Source organism: Lagenorhynchus albirostris, chromosome 3 (genome assembly GCF_949774975.1).
Source record: "Lagenorhynchus albirostris chromosome 3, mLagAlb1.1, whole genome shotgun sequence".
NCBI classification, from domain to species: domain Eukaryota; kingdom Metazoa; phylum Chordata; class Mammalia; order Artiodactyla; family Delphinidae; genus Lagenorhynchus; species Lagenorhynchus albirostris.
The window spans coordinates 114,593,129-114,611,363 of record NC_083097.1 but is presented as its reverse complement, the minus strand read 5'-3'; the positions used below and the strand labels follow the sequence as shown (position 1 = coordinate 114,611,363).

At 42.3% G+C, this 18,235-nt stretch overlaps 1 protein-coding gene across 2 annotated transcripts in view; it reads left to right on the top strand.

The window, feature by feature from the left end:
- Positions 1-1,178: 1,178 nt before the first annotated feature.
- KLHL3 (kelch like family member 3) overlaps positions 1,179-18,235 on the top strand; it is a 110,095-nt gene continuing 93,038 nt past the window's right edge. For both annotated transcript variants that reach the window (XM_060143664.1, XM_060143665.1), the window contains exons 1-2: positions 1,179-1,185; positions 12,866-12,985. In XM_060143664.1, the coding sequence (XP_059999647.1) occupies positions 12,948-12,985 (38 nt within the window). In that variant the 5' untranslated portion in view covers positions 1,179-1,185; positions 12,866-12,947. The remainder of the gene's footprint in view (positions 1,186-12,865; positions 12,986-18,235) is intronic.

The following is an 18,235-nucleotide window of genomic DNA, read 5'->3' as shown; positions in this document are numbered from 1 at the left end:
GAATATAGATGCTAATGTATGATTTTTCTGAGGCATCAAGGAAGCTTCTTAACCCATTTTTGTGGCTAACCAAACACCAGTGGCTGATTGCCATTCCCATTTCCTCTATGTCCCTTGACTGTGGCTATGAGGTACAGACTGGCCTCCAGCGTGCCCCAGGATTATGTGTTTGCATTAGGTGGGTCAAAATTGAGGCTCAGCAACTAGAGATTACAGGGTGCGAGAGATCTGTGGGTGCAGATAGGGATTCAGTGGGAGACTTACTGGTTGGAGCCACAGCTTAAGTTAAATTTCAACACGACAGACTTTAAGAAGGTACTTTAGGGCTGTGCTGTAGAACTTGTGGTCTTTTGGTATGGCCTGGGGAAATAAATGTACGTGGTACCATTGTGGTGGTTTTACTGCAGTTTAGCCTCTTGTAGTAAAATAGTATTTGTTTCAGTTCCCTTTTTCTAATTTCTCTCTGCGTTCTTCTCAGTTCTGTCAGGCTCTTTTGCCCTAACTTCTCTCCATCTGTCAGGCTCTCAGAGCTGCTGTAGATTTTGGGAGGAGGAATTGGAAAATGAGATGTGACCTACAAGTCAATTTCCCCAGGTGGATAAAGTCCACTGTAAGCCACAGCGGGGCCTCCTCATTCCAGCAATCTGACCAGGCTGACGAACTCGTAGTCTGTGGGGGCAGGGGAGGAGGTGGGGGCCCGTATTTCTTGGGCTAGTGAGGAACTGCCTGAGTCTTTTCAGTCTAGGCAGAGGAGGCAGGAGGCACTGGGGTGGGCTAGTCGCCTGGGCTGGGGATGCCTGGGCAGATGTGGAAGCGGCTGGAAAGGTGGCACTGTACTTGGGTTGCTGGCGCTGCGCTGTTCCTAGGAGACGAAGGAGCAGCAAGCCTGTGGGGGAGGGGGAGCAAGTGGGTTGCTGCTTTTAGCAGCTGAAAGGGCTGCAGGGAGCTCTGGGTAAGACATTTTCTGCTGCTGCTGCTTCTGCGGTAGAAGCTGCCGCGAGTAAGTCAGAGGAAGGAGGATCAAGAGGGGAGGAGGCTTCATTTGCAGCCATGCTGAATCACTGTTGCTGATCAGATCTCCCGCTGGTTGGCTGGGAGAAACGAGAACAGGGCTAGGATCCTCCAGTGCATGCACAGCTCAGCGGCTGCCACCCTGGCTGGGCCTCACACAATGGACGGTGAAAGGTATGTTATGTATAAGTGTGTGCGTGCACGCACGCGCGTGCGTGCGCGCGCCTGAGTGTGTACGTGTGTGTGTGTGTGTGTGTGTGTGTGTGTGTGTGTGTGTGTGTGTTTGTGTGCGCTCGCGGTGCAGCCACCAGCTTTGCGCTGGCATTGGTTAGACAGGGTTGGAAGACCTGGTCACTGATGGATCCCAGCGGGCAGCAGAGTCAGAGCAGGAAAGCCCCTTTCCCCAGAGATGTGGCTTCCACAGAGGCGGGTCTGGGTTTGCTGGGCAGCGGAGCACCCTGAAAGACGGGACTTCCTGGCTGGTGTTCGGGAATAGTTTCAGCATGGGCTGAATCAGGCTGTTTCAAGGAGGCGTTTCCCTTTCCTGGCTGCTTTCCCGGGGTGGTTTTTCTTGGGTGGGGGGTTTTTGGTATCATAGCAGGTCTGGCCTGACATAGAGTGCTTGCATTTTCACTCTGAAGTGCTCAAGTTGTCAACACGCATGCCAAGCTGATGTCTTTCCTTACTGTGTGTGTGTGTGTGTGTGTGTGTGTGTGTATGTGTGTGTGTACCTGTATACACACACAAGTTCAAGTGAGAAGGAGAGAAATCCATTCAGGTGACACTTGCTCTGAACTGACTTCCATTTGCATTGAAAAGTTTACAAATTATACTGGAAGTTATATTCTTTAGAGAAACTCTTGCTCCTTCCATCAGGGGTTTCTTTATGAAATAGAAGTTAACAGATGGAAATTTAAGTATTTCTGTTGAGCTGGATCTAACTAGAGAGGGATTGTTTCCTGGCAGGCACATGCATTTTAATAAATTTTAAGCTGTTATCTGAGGATCTGATTCTTTCATCGTGAAGTTGCTCAGTGTGGTGCAGGGGCGGGTCATTCCTCTGTGTGCTAAAACGTCCCCTCTTCATTCTGTGGGTCTGCGGCTGGTAGAGAACAAGGCTTGCCATTTTCCTTGAGGTGAGAAGACTGCAAGAGCGGTCAGGCCATGGCAGTGGACAGCCGAGGAGGGAGGGCTGCTGCTCTGAGTTGCCAGTTTGATTCAGATGGTAACCAGCTGGTTAAATGATAACAGGTTCCACTAAGTCAACACTGGAGAGCACCTCAGTACACTTTCTTTTGCATGGATTGTCCCAAATCTTGCCCCATCTCATGGGGCAGAATGATGTCATTAAACATCTCTAGACCCCATTAGAACTGGCATGATTGTTTGGTGTCCTCTTGTCTGAAGAGGCCCCCAGGGATTGTGTTTCTTGATGTGACTCCCAGGAAGAGATTGGGACATTTTAGACTGAGTGTGGTGCTGGTACAGCCTCTCCTTGAGTGCCCTTTGCAACAGGAGCTTAGTGTTGGACTCTGTGTGGCCACTGGCCGACAGAGCATCTGAAAGCCTGCTTCCTTGGGACAGAGGGGCACAGTGTCCCCACCTTCTCTTATTGGTCTGGTAGCCAACAGAAGGCAGCAGTGATGTGAATGGAGGTTTAGAGATTCTTGATTTGCTTACATATTGGGGCTGAAAGGTCCATTTCAAACTAGCAGCAGCAGATCAAAGTACTGCTTCCCAAGCATTTTGGGGTACTTATTGTGTTCTCAGTTTTGTGTTCAGAAATGTAATGAGTCCTCGCCCCCAGGAGCTCTCTTGTTCTTCAACACTCTGGTGCCTCTCAACTGGGATAGCTGATGTCTTTGGCATTACAACACCTAGTTTTCACACATGTTCTTTTAGTTTTTCCTATCAAAGGCAGAGAAATCTAAACCTTGCAGCTTCCAGTGTTCACCAGGTCACCAAGCTCACTACCTTTTGTTCCCACTCCAAGACCAGCTTACCCTGCCAGGCATTCAAGTCTTGTGAAATCTGGCTCCAGTCTCCATTCCCGTGCTCACCCATACTGCTACCAAGATATCTGTGGGTCTCTTTTGTGATCACCCATCCTGTACAGTACTCCATCCAGTCTCAGATCCTTAGCTTCCAGAGTTTGTTTTTGCCTGGAATGCCTTTTGCTTCTACTTTTCCAAAAGTTATTCATCTATCAAGGCTGTTTTAAAATTCCACTTTGTCTTGGAAACCTAAGCTTCTCTGGTTCTGGCAGATGTTCCTCCTAATTCCAATTCCATAGTTGGGTACTGAATAATAGGCCCACCCACAAGATGTTTCTGTGCTTTTGTTTCCTATAAGTCCCCAAACTGGGAGATAGGTCCTCAAGGGCAAGGATGCTGCCTATAGCTCTGAATACTCCACATTAACTACTGTGTGGCTGCACACATAGTAGGCATTAGATAATTATTTGCTGATTAGCTGATAACTTTTGTGGGAAGCTCTGATAACTAAAAAGGAAGCTCATGAGAGAGGTGATTGAAACCTTTGGCCAATAGGTTCATCCTTGAATATCAGCCTTATTATCTCAGCACGGGTAATTGACCCCATGGAATGCTTTGAGGTGGGGGCAGAAGAGGGGGAAGTAGCCTTGTTTCACAAGTTCCCTGGGAAACTCTGGGCCAGAGAAGCTGAGTGACTGGCCTAGGATCACATGTCAGACCTCTGGGGACTGGAGGGATCCTGAGTCTGGTTCTTCCACACTGAACCCGCTGAAGCTTAATTGGGGCTGTTTTTAAGCATTAAAAATGTTCAGCCTAGAGATTTCTGATGAACAATTTTCTTCCTTTGTCATAAGGGTACGAAAATCATGGGCTTTGGGGTAACACAGAGCTTGCAGTAAACCTATTTCATAAACTGTATGACCTTGACCTTGAGTGTGTCACATTTTTTCAGAATTAATTTTTCTTTTCAGTGTAGAGGGACCGTTTCCATATCTCATAGAGTTGTTGTGAAGATCAAAGGAGGCAATTTAGTAAGTTTTTCAGGCACAGCGTGAGCACTCAGTAAATGGTAGTTGCTGTTATTGTTGGTGTTCATCTATTGCCCTGTTGTACTCCATGGTTTGTGCTTGGATAGTACCCAGGGCTTATTTTAGGGCCTTCCTATATTTATAATCCAAAGAAGATTTTGTGGGACCGTTCCCATGAGAAAATTAGAGAGATCTTATCAGGTCATCATCTCCCATCCACCTAAACTTGTCTCCTCACAGTAAGATACCACACAGGGCGTGGCACTTCCTCTTGTAGGATTCACCAGCACCTACCTTTGTCCTCCTTTTTATAGACACCCTGAGGCATCTGGATGCTTTAGTGGTTTGGAACCATGAACTGGATACTCCTTTGTTCAGGCCAAAATCTTAAGAAGAAACTGTGAATTTACACTCACCTTTGCAGTATCCCCTAAGCGCTCTAGCTCTCTACAGGACCTTCTGATGCCAAGTTTCCCATCTCCCTCTGTGAAGAATCATTTTGCCTTGATCAGTCAGAGGAAGATGACTTTGTCTTCTGTTTTGCATAGGAAAAGGGTCTCCAGCTCTCAGCCACTACAGTGATAAATTGTGTGTGTGTGTGTATAGAGCAGATAGACATTGAAAATGACAGTAGCTCTGGCTACTGGGACTTAATTTCTGGAAATCAGCCTTGTGGATGGATTACAATAAATTCCCAACTTATATGAGGTACCTAGAATGGTCAAATTCATAGAGGCAGAAAGTAGAATGGTGGTTGCCAGGGGCTGGGGAGAGAGAAAAATGGGGAATTACTGCTTAATAGGCATGGAGTTTCAACTTGGGGAAATGAAAAAGTTCTGGAAATGCATGGTTGCACAAGAACATAAATGTACTTAAAGCCTCTGAATTACACTCTTAAAAATGGTTAAAATGGTAAATTTCAAGTTACATATATTTTACCACAGTTACAAAAATTTACAGGCAAAGTCTGTGGCATATCCACAAGAATTGCAGAGAACCACAACTTTTGGAAGAAACATCACAAAAAGGGGAAGTTGGTTGTCCATTTTTCTTAAAATTGTGGTGGTTTTCTTCATCAGAAGCATCGGGATGCCCGTGATTGTGAGGGGCATGGTGCGCCCAGCAGTGTGCTGTGAACTTGTGTGAGCAGTCCTCAGAGGGAGAATGGCTCGTCCTTATGGAGGAGAGCCTGCTCCTGGAACTCCAAGAATTTATCTTTCCATTCTTGATCAGGAATAGATAGAGCATATTTTTTGAAAGAACATGACATACACAGCCAATACTCTCCAAACGCTGAGTTTTGCAGTGCCAGGTGTAACACTGGCAAGACCTAGGGAAGAGCAAATGTTCAGTGTCCTAGCCTTTCTCTTTTCCTGTCAGCCCTCTCCCACCCCTAGAAGGCATGGGTGGAAACTTCCATAGAAATTATTCGGCATCACTGCTGCCTGAAGCATATGTGCATTTCAACCATGATAAATGGAACCAAATTTTCCATTTTGGAAATACCTTTTGGTGAAGCAAGGTTTTCAACTGCAAGAAAACAAAGTCAGTTGAAAGAAACCTCTTGATTTCCCCACACCCAGATTTGGGTTTTTAGGCTTCTCCTTCTTACTACGTTTTAGATTGTTAAGACACATCCTGACAAGAACATTTTGGGGTAAGTTTTCTAAAGCAAGTGTTTTATTTGATGAAATTTGCCATTGTAGAATGACCTAAATTTTTTCAAATTCTGGATAAACCCTAAAACTAGGTTAGACTTAAAAAAGCATTAATGTACTATGTAAAAAATAACTTGAACATGTTTTGTTCTTAGATATTTTTTTCCCTATCAAATAAGTTCAATGGTTGTCAAGTTAGAAATCTGTAACTTTTTATAATTTAAAAGGATTTTCAGACTCTCGGCCCAACTTTCCTGGACTTTTCTTTTTAACTTGTGAAAGTCTATTGTAGCCTCTATCAAAACCACACACATGGAAGAGCTCAGCTCTCCTAGTCAAACCAAATAGAAGCTTAGCTTCCAAAAATGCCACATAATGAGACTGCGTTTTCTTTTAGCCTTTCTCTCTCCTTGTCTCATTCTATCTGTCCGAACTCAAGTGTTTCTCTTATGTTTTACATTTTTTATGCAGCCCGCTTAAGAGATTTCCCCCTTGGTTTTGAAGGAAGCTATCTGTGAATTGGACTCTTAGGAATGTGATTAGTAACATACCTGTTCTTGAGCTTGTTTATGAAGGAGCACATTGTAAGAATGGCAGCAGCTGCTGGCCAGCTTTGATGCATCATGACGGGCTTGTGTGGAAATTCTAAGTTCCGTATAATTAATGACATCAACTCCCGTACGTAATGCAGTTCCCCACAATCAGTGGAGTGAAACAGTGCTATGTCACAGGTCCTAGGAGATTCAGTCTTTTTCATTTAGCCTGGTTTGGCCATACCATGAAGAACCTCAGAGAGTGGATCATAAGGATTGAGCTCCCATTGGCCGATGGGCTGTGGACATTATCCCAAGTCAGTGGACATTGCTATTAAGAGCATAGACCCTGGAGTCAGACCTGGTTTTGAGTGTCAGTTCTCTACTTAGTAGTTATGTGGGACTTTTGGACAAGTTTTATCTCAGTGCCTCGGGAGATAATACCTCATAGGGTTGTTCTGAAGATAAAATGAGATAGTAGAGGTAAAGTAAGCTTTCAGTAAATGTTAACTGTTACTGTTACCCAGGAGCTGTAGCTTACTGATACGTAGCTTCTCTGTGTCCATGTGTCCTGTTGCAGGGAATCAGCTGATGCTGTGAACTGAGGTGGCACTGTGAAAGTGCAGGAGAATATGGAGCTCTATAGCAGCCTGTGTGTAGGGGGTGTTTCTTGATGACAGGACTGCACCATCACACCCTGAATCCTGCAGCCTGGGTGTCTTCAAGTGCCAGGTCCTTCATTCATCCAGATGCAGACATCTAAATTTGGTCATTTTGGCCTTGAACTTTAGGATTGAGAAATAAGCTAGATCTGCAGTTTGCCCAGAGCCTGGTAGGTTCTGAAATCCTCTCTTGTCAGTTTCCTTTGCTGCCCAGACTTGGAGAAGTGGAGTCATGCTGATGAACTCATCATGACTGAGGTACAGCAGTCGGAGTGTCACTTTATTAATTTGTGATGAACAGTATTACTGGCACAATGTTCCTGAGAGCCTGCTACCACTTTCTTGCTTCCTGAAGGAGAATCATGGGGGAGGCCAACTTGATCAAGAGGCTCCTCCATTGCGAGCTGGGGACTGAGTTAGGGCATTTGAGTGTTTATAGGTTTCAGGTTCCACAACAGGGATCTGACCTGAGGCTGAACCAAATGATTGTCTGATGATTAAATCGTATCTTTCATAGATAGTGTTGGATGAGCTGGACCAAGGGCTTTCTCAGTCTGATTCTTTTTTTTCAATTTCCCTTTCTAAAGGACATTTTTGTTGAGGGATTTTAATGCATTTGGCATAGTCTTAACTCCGACTCAGAGTTGTGCTGCCCTCTTTAGGTGACTTTGACTCTCTTTGTTGTGTCTCATCTATAGCCTAACCATAACGTGCTTGGGCTCTGTGTGTGTGGCCCACGCTGCCTGAACTTTATTTGCATCTCTTGAAGACTTGTAGTGGGGATGCACTCTTTAACCCTCAGCAGCGTTTCTTAGACTCCCATTTCCTCTCCTCCCCATTCTCTCACACCCTGGACGCTCTGGAGCTCCTCGTTTGGCACATCCCCCAAACACTTCTGCACAATTGGATGCTCAGCGGTTTTTATGTCTCCTGCTTTGCTGACATGCCTTCTACTGTCCTTTCCTTTCCATTATTGCCTGGATTTTCCTTAGTGATGGAAAGAGCCTGAGAACTGACACAGTAAGCGGCAACCCTTCTTGCTTTCTTCCTTCTACTCTAGTTGAGTCTGGCTTTCTCTTCTCCACCCGCCTCCACATCCTCCTGATACTGTATCACCAATGCAGGGGACTAGACTGGCTAAGGATGCCCCTCCCCTCCCCCCAGTACCTCCTATGGGGAGGAGGGTGGGGGAAGTTGAGAGGGATAAAGCTATAATTACTTTAATGAGGGGATGTGAGGAAAGATGGAATAATTGACCGTTATACCTCATTTACTTATCCATCCATTCAGTTACTCAGTAATCATTTATTGAGCACATGTCATGTGCCAGAGGCTAAGACTATAGAGGTAAATAAGGCACGATCCTGGTTCTCATGGAGCTCAAAATCTAGGGTGGGCAGTGGTGTGCAAGAGCCAGCACTCACCTACTTGCCGGAGCTGCTTGCTAAATTTTTAAGAATTTTGTGAATCAGTTATTAAATACAGCCCTTATTAAAAATTAAATTATGTAACTTACTAATAAATTATATTAAAAACAAATGTAGTACAGACTCATCACTTTCTAATTATTTTGCTAATATCTATGCCCTTTAGATTATGTCTATTATACTTGTGTAGTGGAAGTACTATATGGTGGTATAATGCACATCTCTTCCCAACTCCATGTGTTCAGTGAGATCCCATTGGTGGCTTGAAATCTGCCATGGTGGAGGTATTTACACCAAGGAAATTGGCAAATGTTACAAATCAGGGCTCCCTTCTTTGTAACCAGCTGTTACACATTTACCAGCACACACTCTGTGGGGGAGAGAAGAAGTAAGAGGAGACAGAGAAGTAAGAGGTCACTACAGTATAATACAGAGGGAAGTACAGAGTACTGCGGGAACACAGAAGAGGGGAAGTTAGTCCAGGGTAGTGGAGGATGATAGAGAAGGCCTTCAGCAAGAAGTCTGAAGTGCTGGTGGGAATGAGCTAGACATAGGGGACAGTGGGTGGGGATAGGGCAAAAGAGCCTGGTTTATTAAGGCAATTGTGAGTATTTTAGTACCTCAGTAACAAGAAGTCTTCAGGACAACGATGAGATTATGCAGGGCCAGGATGGGTCTCTGAGGCTTATTCTGGATGCAGTGAGGAACCAGTGAGATGTTTCACATAGAACGTGCCATGCGCACAATGACATTCTGTAAAGATCATTCTGGAGTCTGTGAGGAAGTTACTGTAGTAGCCCAGGTGAGAGATCTTGATGGCCTGGACTGAAGTCGTGGTAGCAGTGACCGTGAGAAGGGAATGGGGTGGAGAGAGAGTAAAGGACCTAGGACCGATGGGACTTGTGGTTATATGTGAAGTGAGAGAGAGAGAGGGAGGGAAGAAGATATCAAGGATGATATCCCAGTTTCTTGGATAGGTGAGTGGGTAGTTGGTTATACCTCTGGGATCGAGAATATAGATAGAAGAGTAGGCTTGAGGGAGGGTGGGGAGCATAAGTTGAGTATAAGTTACTGTGAATATCTAAGTAGCGGAGTTGATTCAGACACTGGATATATGGCTCTGGACTTTAGAGGAGAGGGGAGGGTGGGAGAAAAGGCTGTGGGAGGTGGCGTACCATGAAGAGGGCCTGATGTTTAGAGTTTATGTATTTTTATGTATAACTTCTATAATTAATAGTTTGTGTGTATTGATTTGTAGTTTAACTCTGAAGACCAGCTCTACTTTCATTTTTTTAAATTGTTGGGTTGGGGGCAGTGGTTGGGGCAGACCATCCCTTTCTGCTCTGCTCTCTACCACTGTGGGGACAGTGAGAGGTCTTCAGATCAGAGTTCATTGATGAGAACGATGTAATGAAGACCTGCTGTGGGCATGGCCCTATGCTGGGAAGGCTGGGCCGTATGAGAGTCCTTGGACACACAGTCCTTGCTCACCAGGAATGTCGAATCTAGCATGAGGGGGCTGGGTGGCTAAATATGTGCTATGAAAAGGTACTCAAACACAGGTCAGTGTCCTATGTGCCAACTGAGTTACAGGCCAGAAATACTGCAGTGGTTTAGGGAAGGCAGAGATCACTTAGGACTGAAGTATTCAAAGGGCTTCATAGAGGAGGCGAAACTTAACTCACTGGACCATTCTGGAAGTCTGGAAAGTGCAAAGTCCAACACAACAAGGGAGAGCAAGCTTCCCAGTTACTAGTCACAGTGGAGGTGGTTGTCAGTGCTTCCAAAATGGCTCTGTTTGGTCTACATCTCTTCCATTTATGTAAAATAGAACTAATAATTTCTGTCCCCTGGGCTTTTATGAGCTCTAATCTTATTAGTTCTCTGTCAGAAACCTTCAGTTGTTCCTGATCAGTACCAGATTATGTTTTCTCTTCCTGTCTTTTAAGTCTCTCTACAGTTTGAAGACAACATTTGTAATGAATATTTGTGCAGTGTTTTACAGTTTCTAAATTTACTCCAGGAATGCAAGTATAGTGTAGTATTAGAAAATATATGTCATATACGACATTGAAAGATTAAAGGGAAAAATACGTATGATCATCTCATTAGATTCACAAAAACATTTGATAAAATTCAGTTTAACTTTATGATTAAAAAATAAAACACAAGGGAGTTTTCTTAATTTGATAAAGGCCATCTGCAGAAATCCTAAAATTAACACACAGTGAGGAAACACTACAAACATCTTTTTTAAAAGCAGGAAGATGACAGGAATATTCATTAACACACTTTATGTTCAACATTCTGTGATATATGACTAAAGGTGGCGTAACAGGTGAGTGGGAGAAAGAAGTATTCAATAAATGGAACTTACAGGAAAAAATTAGATCCATTATTTAATATAGTGACATAAAAATCAACATCAGATAAAATAAGGGCTTAAATATCAAAAGCAAAAATGTTAAACCTTTGGTATAAAATAGAAATTTATATCTGTCTGGTATGGAGTAGGGAAGGACACTAACTACAAAAGAAATTATACTTGTGGGATTTTTTTTTTTTTTTTTTTTTTGCGGTACACGGGCCTCTCACTGTTGTGGCCTTTCCCGTTGCGGAGCACAGGCTCCGGACGCGCAGGCCCAGCGGCCATGGCTCACGGGCCCAGCCGCTCCGCGGCATGCGGGATCTTCCCGGACCAGGGCACGAACCCGTGTCCCCCGCATCGGCAGGTCGACTCTCAACCACTGCGCCACCAGGGAAGCCCAACTTGTGGGATTTTTAATATGAAGTTTTTTATCTTTACTGGGTTCTCCCCTTCCTTGATAACATTCTCTGTTTTGAGATTTTTTTTCACCTTTTTAAACACATGATTCTAATCATCTGTCTTGATATTTATCATACTGTGCTTAGCTAACTTCTTTGCACCCTGAATGCAGGCAGTCCCCAAGTTCAGAGGTCTGTAGCTTACATTTTCATGCTGAAGTGAAAGTGGGAAGGAAGCCAGAAGAGGCATCTGTCCTGGTCAGACAAGCTGTGGGTCTGGCATGCTGGTTATATTGGAATGTTCCAGTGGTTACCAATCCCAGTGTGAAATTGAGAGAGACTCTCAGGTCTCCGGAACTTTTTCTTAACCGTAGCAACGCCTATCTTGAGCCAGTTTGCAAGACTAGGTGGTAGCATCAACGGAGGCCCACTAGGGGAAGGCAAAGGAAGCTACTCTCAGTGTCTTAGAGTTGGAGTGAACTGTGGGTCCCCAAATCCACACAAGTGGAGAAGGTTCTGTTTTTCTACTAGCAAAGCAGAGCTTAACCTGGTCCAAAGAGACCTAACTGCAATGTCCTGGACTTGACTTGGAGCTGAATAGTTTTACCAGTTTGGGGAGAAGGTCCTTTCCTTGCTCATTTTTTGGATTCTTCTTTCCCACCCCACCATCAAGTTGAGACTTGTTGCTCAGGAGTGGTTGGGCATCTGGCTGGCATCCCATAGGAATTTGAGTGTTTTGTCTTTGGTATAGAGGGCTTTGAGATTATGGGTGGCTCTTGCTAGTCACCACCTGCTCATTTAGGCCACATAGCTAGTCTTTATATAACAATTACAATCCCTTGTCTTTCTATGGGATTATGGTTTCGCCAAAGCTTTCACTCTTGTGCCACTGTTCTCCACGCTGTAGCCAATGTGATCTTTCTAAAGCACAAATGTGTTCACCTATTTCCTGCTCCACTTCTTTGTTTAAAACTCTGACGGCTTCTCATTGTTTTAGAATGAAATCCAAACTCCTTAGCTTTGTTTATGACACTTAAAAGACTGATCAGTCTTCTAGGCTTTTCTCTTGATACTCTTCTTTAGTTTTACTGAACTTCCAGTGCTTTGAACATACTTGACTCCTTTTCTCTGGGTCTTTGTTCATATTGTTTCCTCTGCTGTTTCCCATCGTCCTTTTTACCTGGCTAATTTCTGCTCTTCCTTAAGACTTCTGTTTTTCCTCAGCTTCTAGTAAGTTTTTCCTTAACCTGCCAGCACTGGGATAGTTGCCTATCCTTTGTGCTTCTGAGAAATGTTTTCCTGGCTTTCTCTGTCACTGAACTCTAAGCTTTGTGAAAGCAAGGTCTGTGATTTCCTTATTGTTGTGTTTCTCTTGAATTTAAATACAGTGCTTGGCACATAGTAAACTCCTTTAAATGTTCGTTGAATGAACCAACATCCCTGTGAAGTGAGTGGTATAGTGCTTAATCTCTCCTCACCCCCTACGCTTTTAGGGATGGAGAGATGGAGGATAAGGACCTCCCACAAAGTTACACCTGTGCTTGATGGAAGAAGCTGAGCTCGGATCTGAGGGGTACATTTTCTGAGGGGTGCATTTTGCACTGGAAGATCCTGAAGAAATTCCTGACCCAGTGATTTCCTTCCCTGCTGGGTCTGTGGTGAAGAGAACAGGCTGACAGAGATGCCCCTGGTGGGTGGGCAAATGCATGGGTTTGTGGCAGTTGGATGAACGAGTTTACCAACATGTGATCCTCTCTTTCCCTTCCCACTCCCTTCCTGTTCACAGCATCAAGCTGAGCTCCCAGCCCCCAGTACAGGCTGGGGATGACGAAAAGAACCAGAGGACGATTACTGTCAACCCTGCCCACATGGGGAAGGCGTTCAAGGTTATGAATGAACTGCGGAGGTACTTTTCCTATTTTGCTCGTGCCCTTTTGGAAGGAACTTGCTGGGTGCACATCATCAGGGACTGAGAACAGAGGTCAGAACACCACCAACTAGTGAAGTCTGACTCTTCCTCACCCACACTTGTCACTTGGCTTTCCCTTTCAAACTCTGATAGAGACAGAATGGCTTCCTCAAATTTCTCTCTTTCCTTTGTATTTATTTAACACCTATTGTTTCAGTGCTTAATCACTGGGGAAAAAAATCCATTTTGGTTACAGCAGTTCTGTTCATAAACTTGATTTCCAACTGAACCAGCTGCATGAAGGCCAGTAATAGAATGATTGCAACACCTACACACAATTGCAGATTAAAGATTGTGGATGCCAGGCATTTTATTTGGGCCTCCCTCTCTCATGCTTTGGTCTGAACTTTTGTCTTTGTCAAGACAACCACATGAATGGAAGAATACCTAGCTTCTAAAATGCAGTTTAACTCTATAAAGAGAGAAATGAAATGCAGAAGCACTCATCCTCACTGAGCTAAACAGTGAGCGGTATGCAGGCTATTTGTAAGACCAATGTGCATGTTTGCTGAGCATTTTTGCAAGACAGGCTCAGGGCACTGAACATGTTTTTCTGTACGAAGGCTGTGCATACAATCTCTTCTTTATCAGAGAGCTCAGAAGCTTCCTTTGCCCATGGCATTATTTGTTATCTTTTTTATTGAAATACAATAAATTATTGATTTACAATGTTGTGATAGTTTCAGGTGTACAGCAAAGTGATTCAGTTATATATATATATTCTTTTTCAGATTCTTTTCCATTATAGATTATTACAAGATACTGAATATAGTTCCATGTGCTGTATAGTAAATCTTGTTTATCTATTTTATATATAGTAGTATGTATCTGTTAATCCCAAACTCCTAATTTGTCTCTCCCCCACCCTTTGCCCTTTGGTAGACATAAGTTTGTTTTCTATGTCTGTGAGTCTATTTCTCTTTTGTAAATAAGTTCATGTGGATCATTAGTTTAGAGTCCACATATAAGTGATATCATGTGATATTTATCTTTCTCTGTCTGACTTACTTCACTTAGTATGATAATCTTTAGGTCCATCTATGTTGCTGTAAATGGCATTATTTCATTCTTTTTTATGGTTGAGTAGTATTCCGTTATATATATATTTATATATATATATGTAAAAAATGATGGTGTATATATATATCTACATCATATATATATGGTATATATATACCATATCTTCTTTATCCCTTCATCTGTCAATGGACATTTAGGTTGCTTCCATATCTTGGCTATTGTAAATAGTGCTGCAATGAACATTGGGGTGCGTGTATCTTTTTGAATTAGAGTTTTCATCTTTTCCAGATATATGCCCAGGAATGGGATTGCTGGATCATATGGTAGCTCTGTTTTTATTTTTTTAAGGAAATTTCATACTGTTCTCCATAGTGGCTGCACCAATTTACATTCCCACCAACAGTGCAAGAGGGTTCCCTTTTCTCCACACCCTCTCCAGCATTTATTGTTTGTAGACTTTTTGATCATGGCCGTTCTGACTGGTGTGAGGTGATGCCTCATTGTAGTTTTGATTTGCAGTTCTCTAATAATTAGTGATGTTGAGCATCTTTTCATGTTTCTGTTGTGCCCATGCCATTATTTACCGCATATTTCATCCTATTGTGAGTTGTAACTGTTTATATCCTCTTTGTAGTTCATGCGCTCCCTGAGGGCAGGGGCAACTTCTGAATCATTTTAATCTCTAGCACCTTGTACTTCATAGGAGCTTTGAGTTATCCACCAAAGATGCCCAGACATACTGGCTAGGCTCTGGGATGCGTGGGTGAGGGTACAAGGTAAAAAATGATAGTAAGTCGATAAAAATGGTCTTTCTACAGTGCAAATAGGTGTTATGAAGGAAAACTGCATCAGGTGCCTGCCAGATGGTAGGTATGCAATAATTGTTAGTTTCTTTAAGGATGTCGTGAAAGCAAGCATGTCAAACCACAACTTTGGAGGACACTTCCTAAAGGGGAAGGTGCTTGAGCTAAATTCTGAAGAACAAGTAAGAGTTAGAGAAATGAAAAGTGGTAAGGTTAGGGGGAAGTCTTCCAGCCAGAGAAAATGGCATGAGCAAAAGCACATATAGCTGAAGGTGTGTGTTTTGGGTAGGGGCTTAAACTACTTGTAAACAAAAATTCTATATTCATTTACTCATTTCTCCTTTCTGCAAGGCCTAGTCTTTGGCATTAAAAACCAAGTTAAATTAGATTTGTCTTATGCCCTACTGATCAAAAAATTTTTAATTAATTTATTTTATTTTTGGCTGCGTTGGGTCTTCTTTGCTGTGCACAGGCTTTCTCTAGTTGCGGCAAGTTGCTCTTCGTTGTGGTGCACGGGCTTCTCCTTGCGGTGGCTTCTCTTGTTGTGGAGCACAGGCTCTAGAGCACAGGCTCAGTAGTTGTGGTGCATGAGCTTAGTTGCTGTGCGGCATGTGGGATCTTCCCGGACCAGGGCTCGAACCCATGTCCCCTGCATTGGCAGGCAGATTCTTAACCACTGTGCAACCAGGGAAGCCTTACTGATCAATTTTTATTAGGCTTCCTGCCAGATTTCCTAGAAGCTCCATCCATAGTTGTTTTAGGCAGTGGGCAGTGCTAACGTTCAATCCTAATTCTCTTTTGTCACTAAAGAATTTGTGTTGTGTTCCCTAGACACTGTTGAAGTTCCTCATTTAGTTCCCTTGAGTATGGCTTGTGTCCTTTGTCTGATTTAAGACTTCAGGTCTCCAAATAAACAACCTAACTTTACACCTCGAGGAATTAGAAAAAGAAGTTCAATCTAAGCTCAAATTTAGCAGAAGGAAAGAAATAATAAAGATTAGATAAAATGAAATAGAGACTAGAAAGACAATAGGAAAAAAATCAATGAAACTAAGAGCTGTTTCTTTGAAAAGATAAACAAAATTGACAAATCTTTAGCTAAACTAACCAAGATAAAAAGAGAGAGGACTCACAATTATAAATGAAAAAGGAGACGTTACAACTGTTATCACAGAAAGACAAATCATTACAAGAGGCCACTATGAAGAATTATATACCAACAAATTGGATAACCTAGAAGAAATGGATAAATTCCTCGAAACATATAAACTATGAAGACTGGATCAAGAAGTAGAAAATCTGAACAAACCAGTAATGATTAAGGAGATTGGATTGGTAATCAAAAATCTCTCAACAAAGAAAAGCATGACCAGATGGTTTCACTGGTGAATTCTACCAAACTTTCAAAGAATAATTAACACTAGTCCTTCTCATACTCTTCCCAAAACTTGAGGAGGAGGGAATAATCCCAAACTCATTACCAGCATTACCCTGATACCAAAGCCAGCTAAGGACACTATAAGAAAAGAAAACTGTAGGCCAATATCCCTGATAAATATTGATGCAAAAATTCTCAACAAAATTCTAGCAAACAGTATATGTATGATCTGGTAAAGTATGATCTGATAAAAGGATCATATACCATGATCAAGTGAGATTTATCTCTGGGATGCAAGGGTGGTTCAAGATAATGAAATCAATAAATGTGATACACCACATTCATAGAATGAAGGATAAAAATCATAAGATCCTTTCAATAGATGCAGAAAAGCTGTTTGACAAAATTCAACATCCTTTCATAATAAAAGACTCCCAACAAATTGGGTATAGAAGGATCATACCTCAACATGTTAAAAGCCCTGTATGACAAACCCACAGCTAACATCATAATGGTGAAAGTTTGAAAGCTTTTTTCTCTGAGGTCAGGAAAAAGACAAGGGTGCCCACTTTCACTTCTTTTTGAACATAGTACTGGAAGTTCTCGCCAGAGCAGTTAGGCAAGAAAAAGAAATAAAAGCCATCCAAATTAGAAAAGAAGAAGTAAAATCATCTCTGTTTGCAGATAACATGATCCTATATATAAAAAACCCTAAAACACTCCACCAAAAAGCTGTTAGAACTTAAAAACAAATTTGGTAAAGTTGCAGGATACAAAATCAACATACAAAAGTCAGTTTCATTTCTATACAGTAACAAACTATCTGAAAAAGAAATAAAGCAATCTCATTTACAATAGTGTCAAAGCAATAAAATATTAGGAATAAATTTAACCAAGAAGGTGAAAGATCTGTACACTGAAAACCATAAGACATTGATGAAAGAAATTGAAGAAGAGACACAGATAAATGGAAAGATATCCCATACTCATGGATTGAGAGAATTAATATTGTTAAAATGTCCATACTCCCCAAAGCCATCTGTAGATTCAGTGCAATCCCTATCAAAATTCCAATGGCAGTTTTCACAGAAATAGAAGAAACAATCCTAAAATTTGTATGGAACCACAAAAGAACCTAAACAGCCAAAGCAATCTTGTAAAAGAAGAGCAAAGTTTGGAGACATCACACTCTCTGATTTCAAACTACAATTGGCCCTTGAACAACATGGGTTTGAACTGCAAGGGTCCACTTACCTGGATTTTTTTCATTAACTGCTATTGTACTACACTATCTGTGGTTGGTTGAATCCTGGATGTGGAATTGTGGATATGGAAAAGTTATATGTGGATTTTCGACTGCGTGGGGAAGGAGGAGTTTGCTCCCCTAACCCCCATGTTGTTCAAGGGTCAACTGTATATGACAAAACTATGGTAATCAGAACAGTATGGTATAGACATGTAGACCAGTGGAACAGAATTGAGAGTCCAGAAATAAACCCACATGTATATGGTCAACTACTATTTGACAGAGGAGCCAAGAATACTTAATGGGGAAAGGATAGTCTTTCATCCAATGGTGTTAGGATAACTGGACATCCACATGTGAAAGAATGACATTGGACTCCTATCTTACACCACTCACAAAAATTAACTCAAAATGGATTAAAGACCTAAATGTTAAGACCTGAAACCATAAAACTCCTGGAAGAAAACAGGGGAAAAAAATAAACAAGTGGGACTTCATCAAACTGAAAAGCTCCTTCACAGCAAAGGAAATCATCAACAAAATGAAAAGGCAACCTATGAAAGGGAGAAAATACTGGCAAACCATAAATCTTATGAAGGGTTAATATCCAAAACATACAAGGAGTGCTTAGAACTCAGTAGAAAAAAATGATTAAAAATGGACAAAGGACCTCAATAAACATTTTTGCAAAGAAGATACCCAAATGGCCAACAGGTGCATGGAATGGGGATCAACATCAC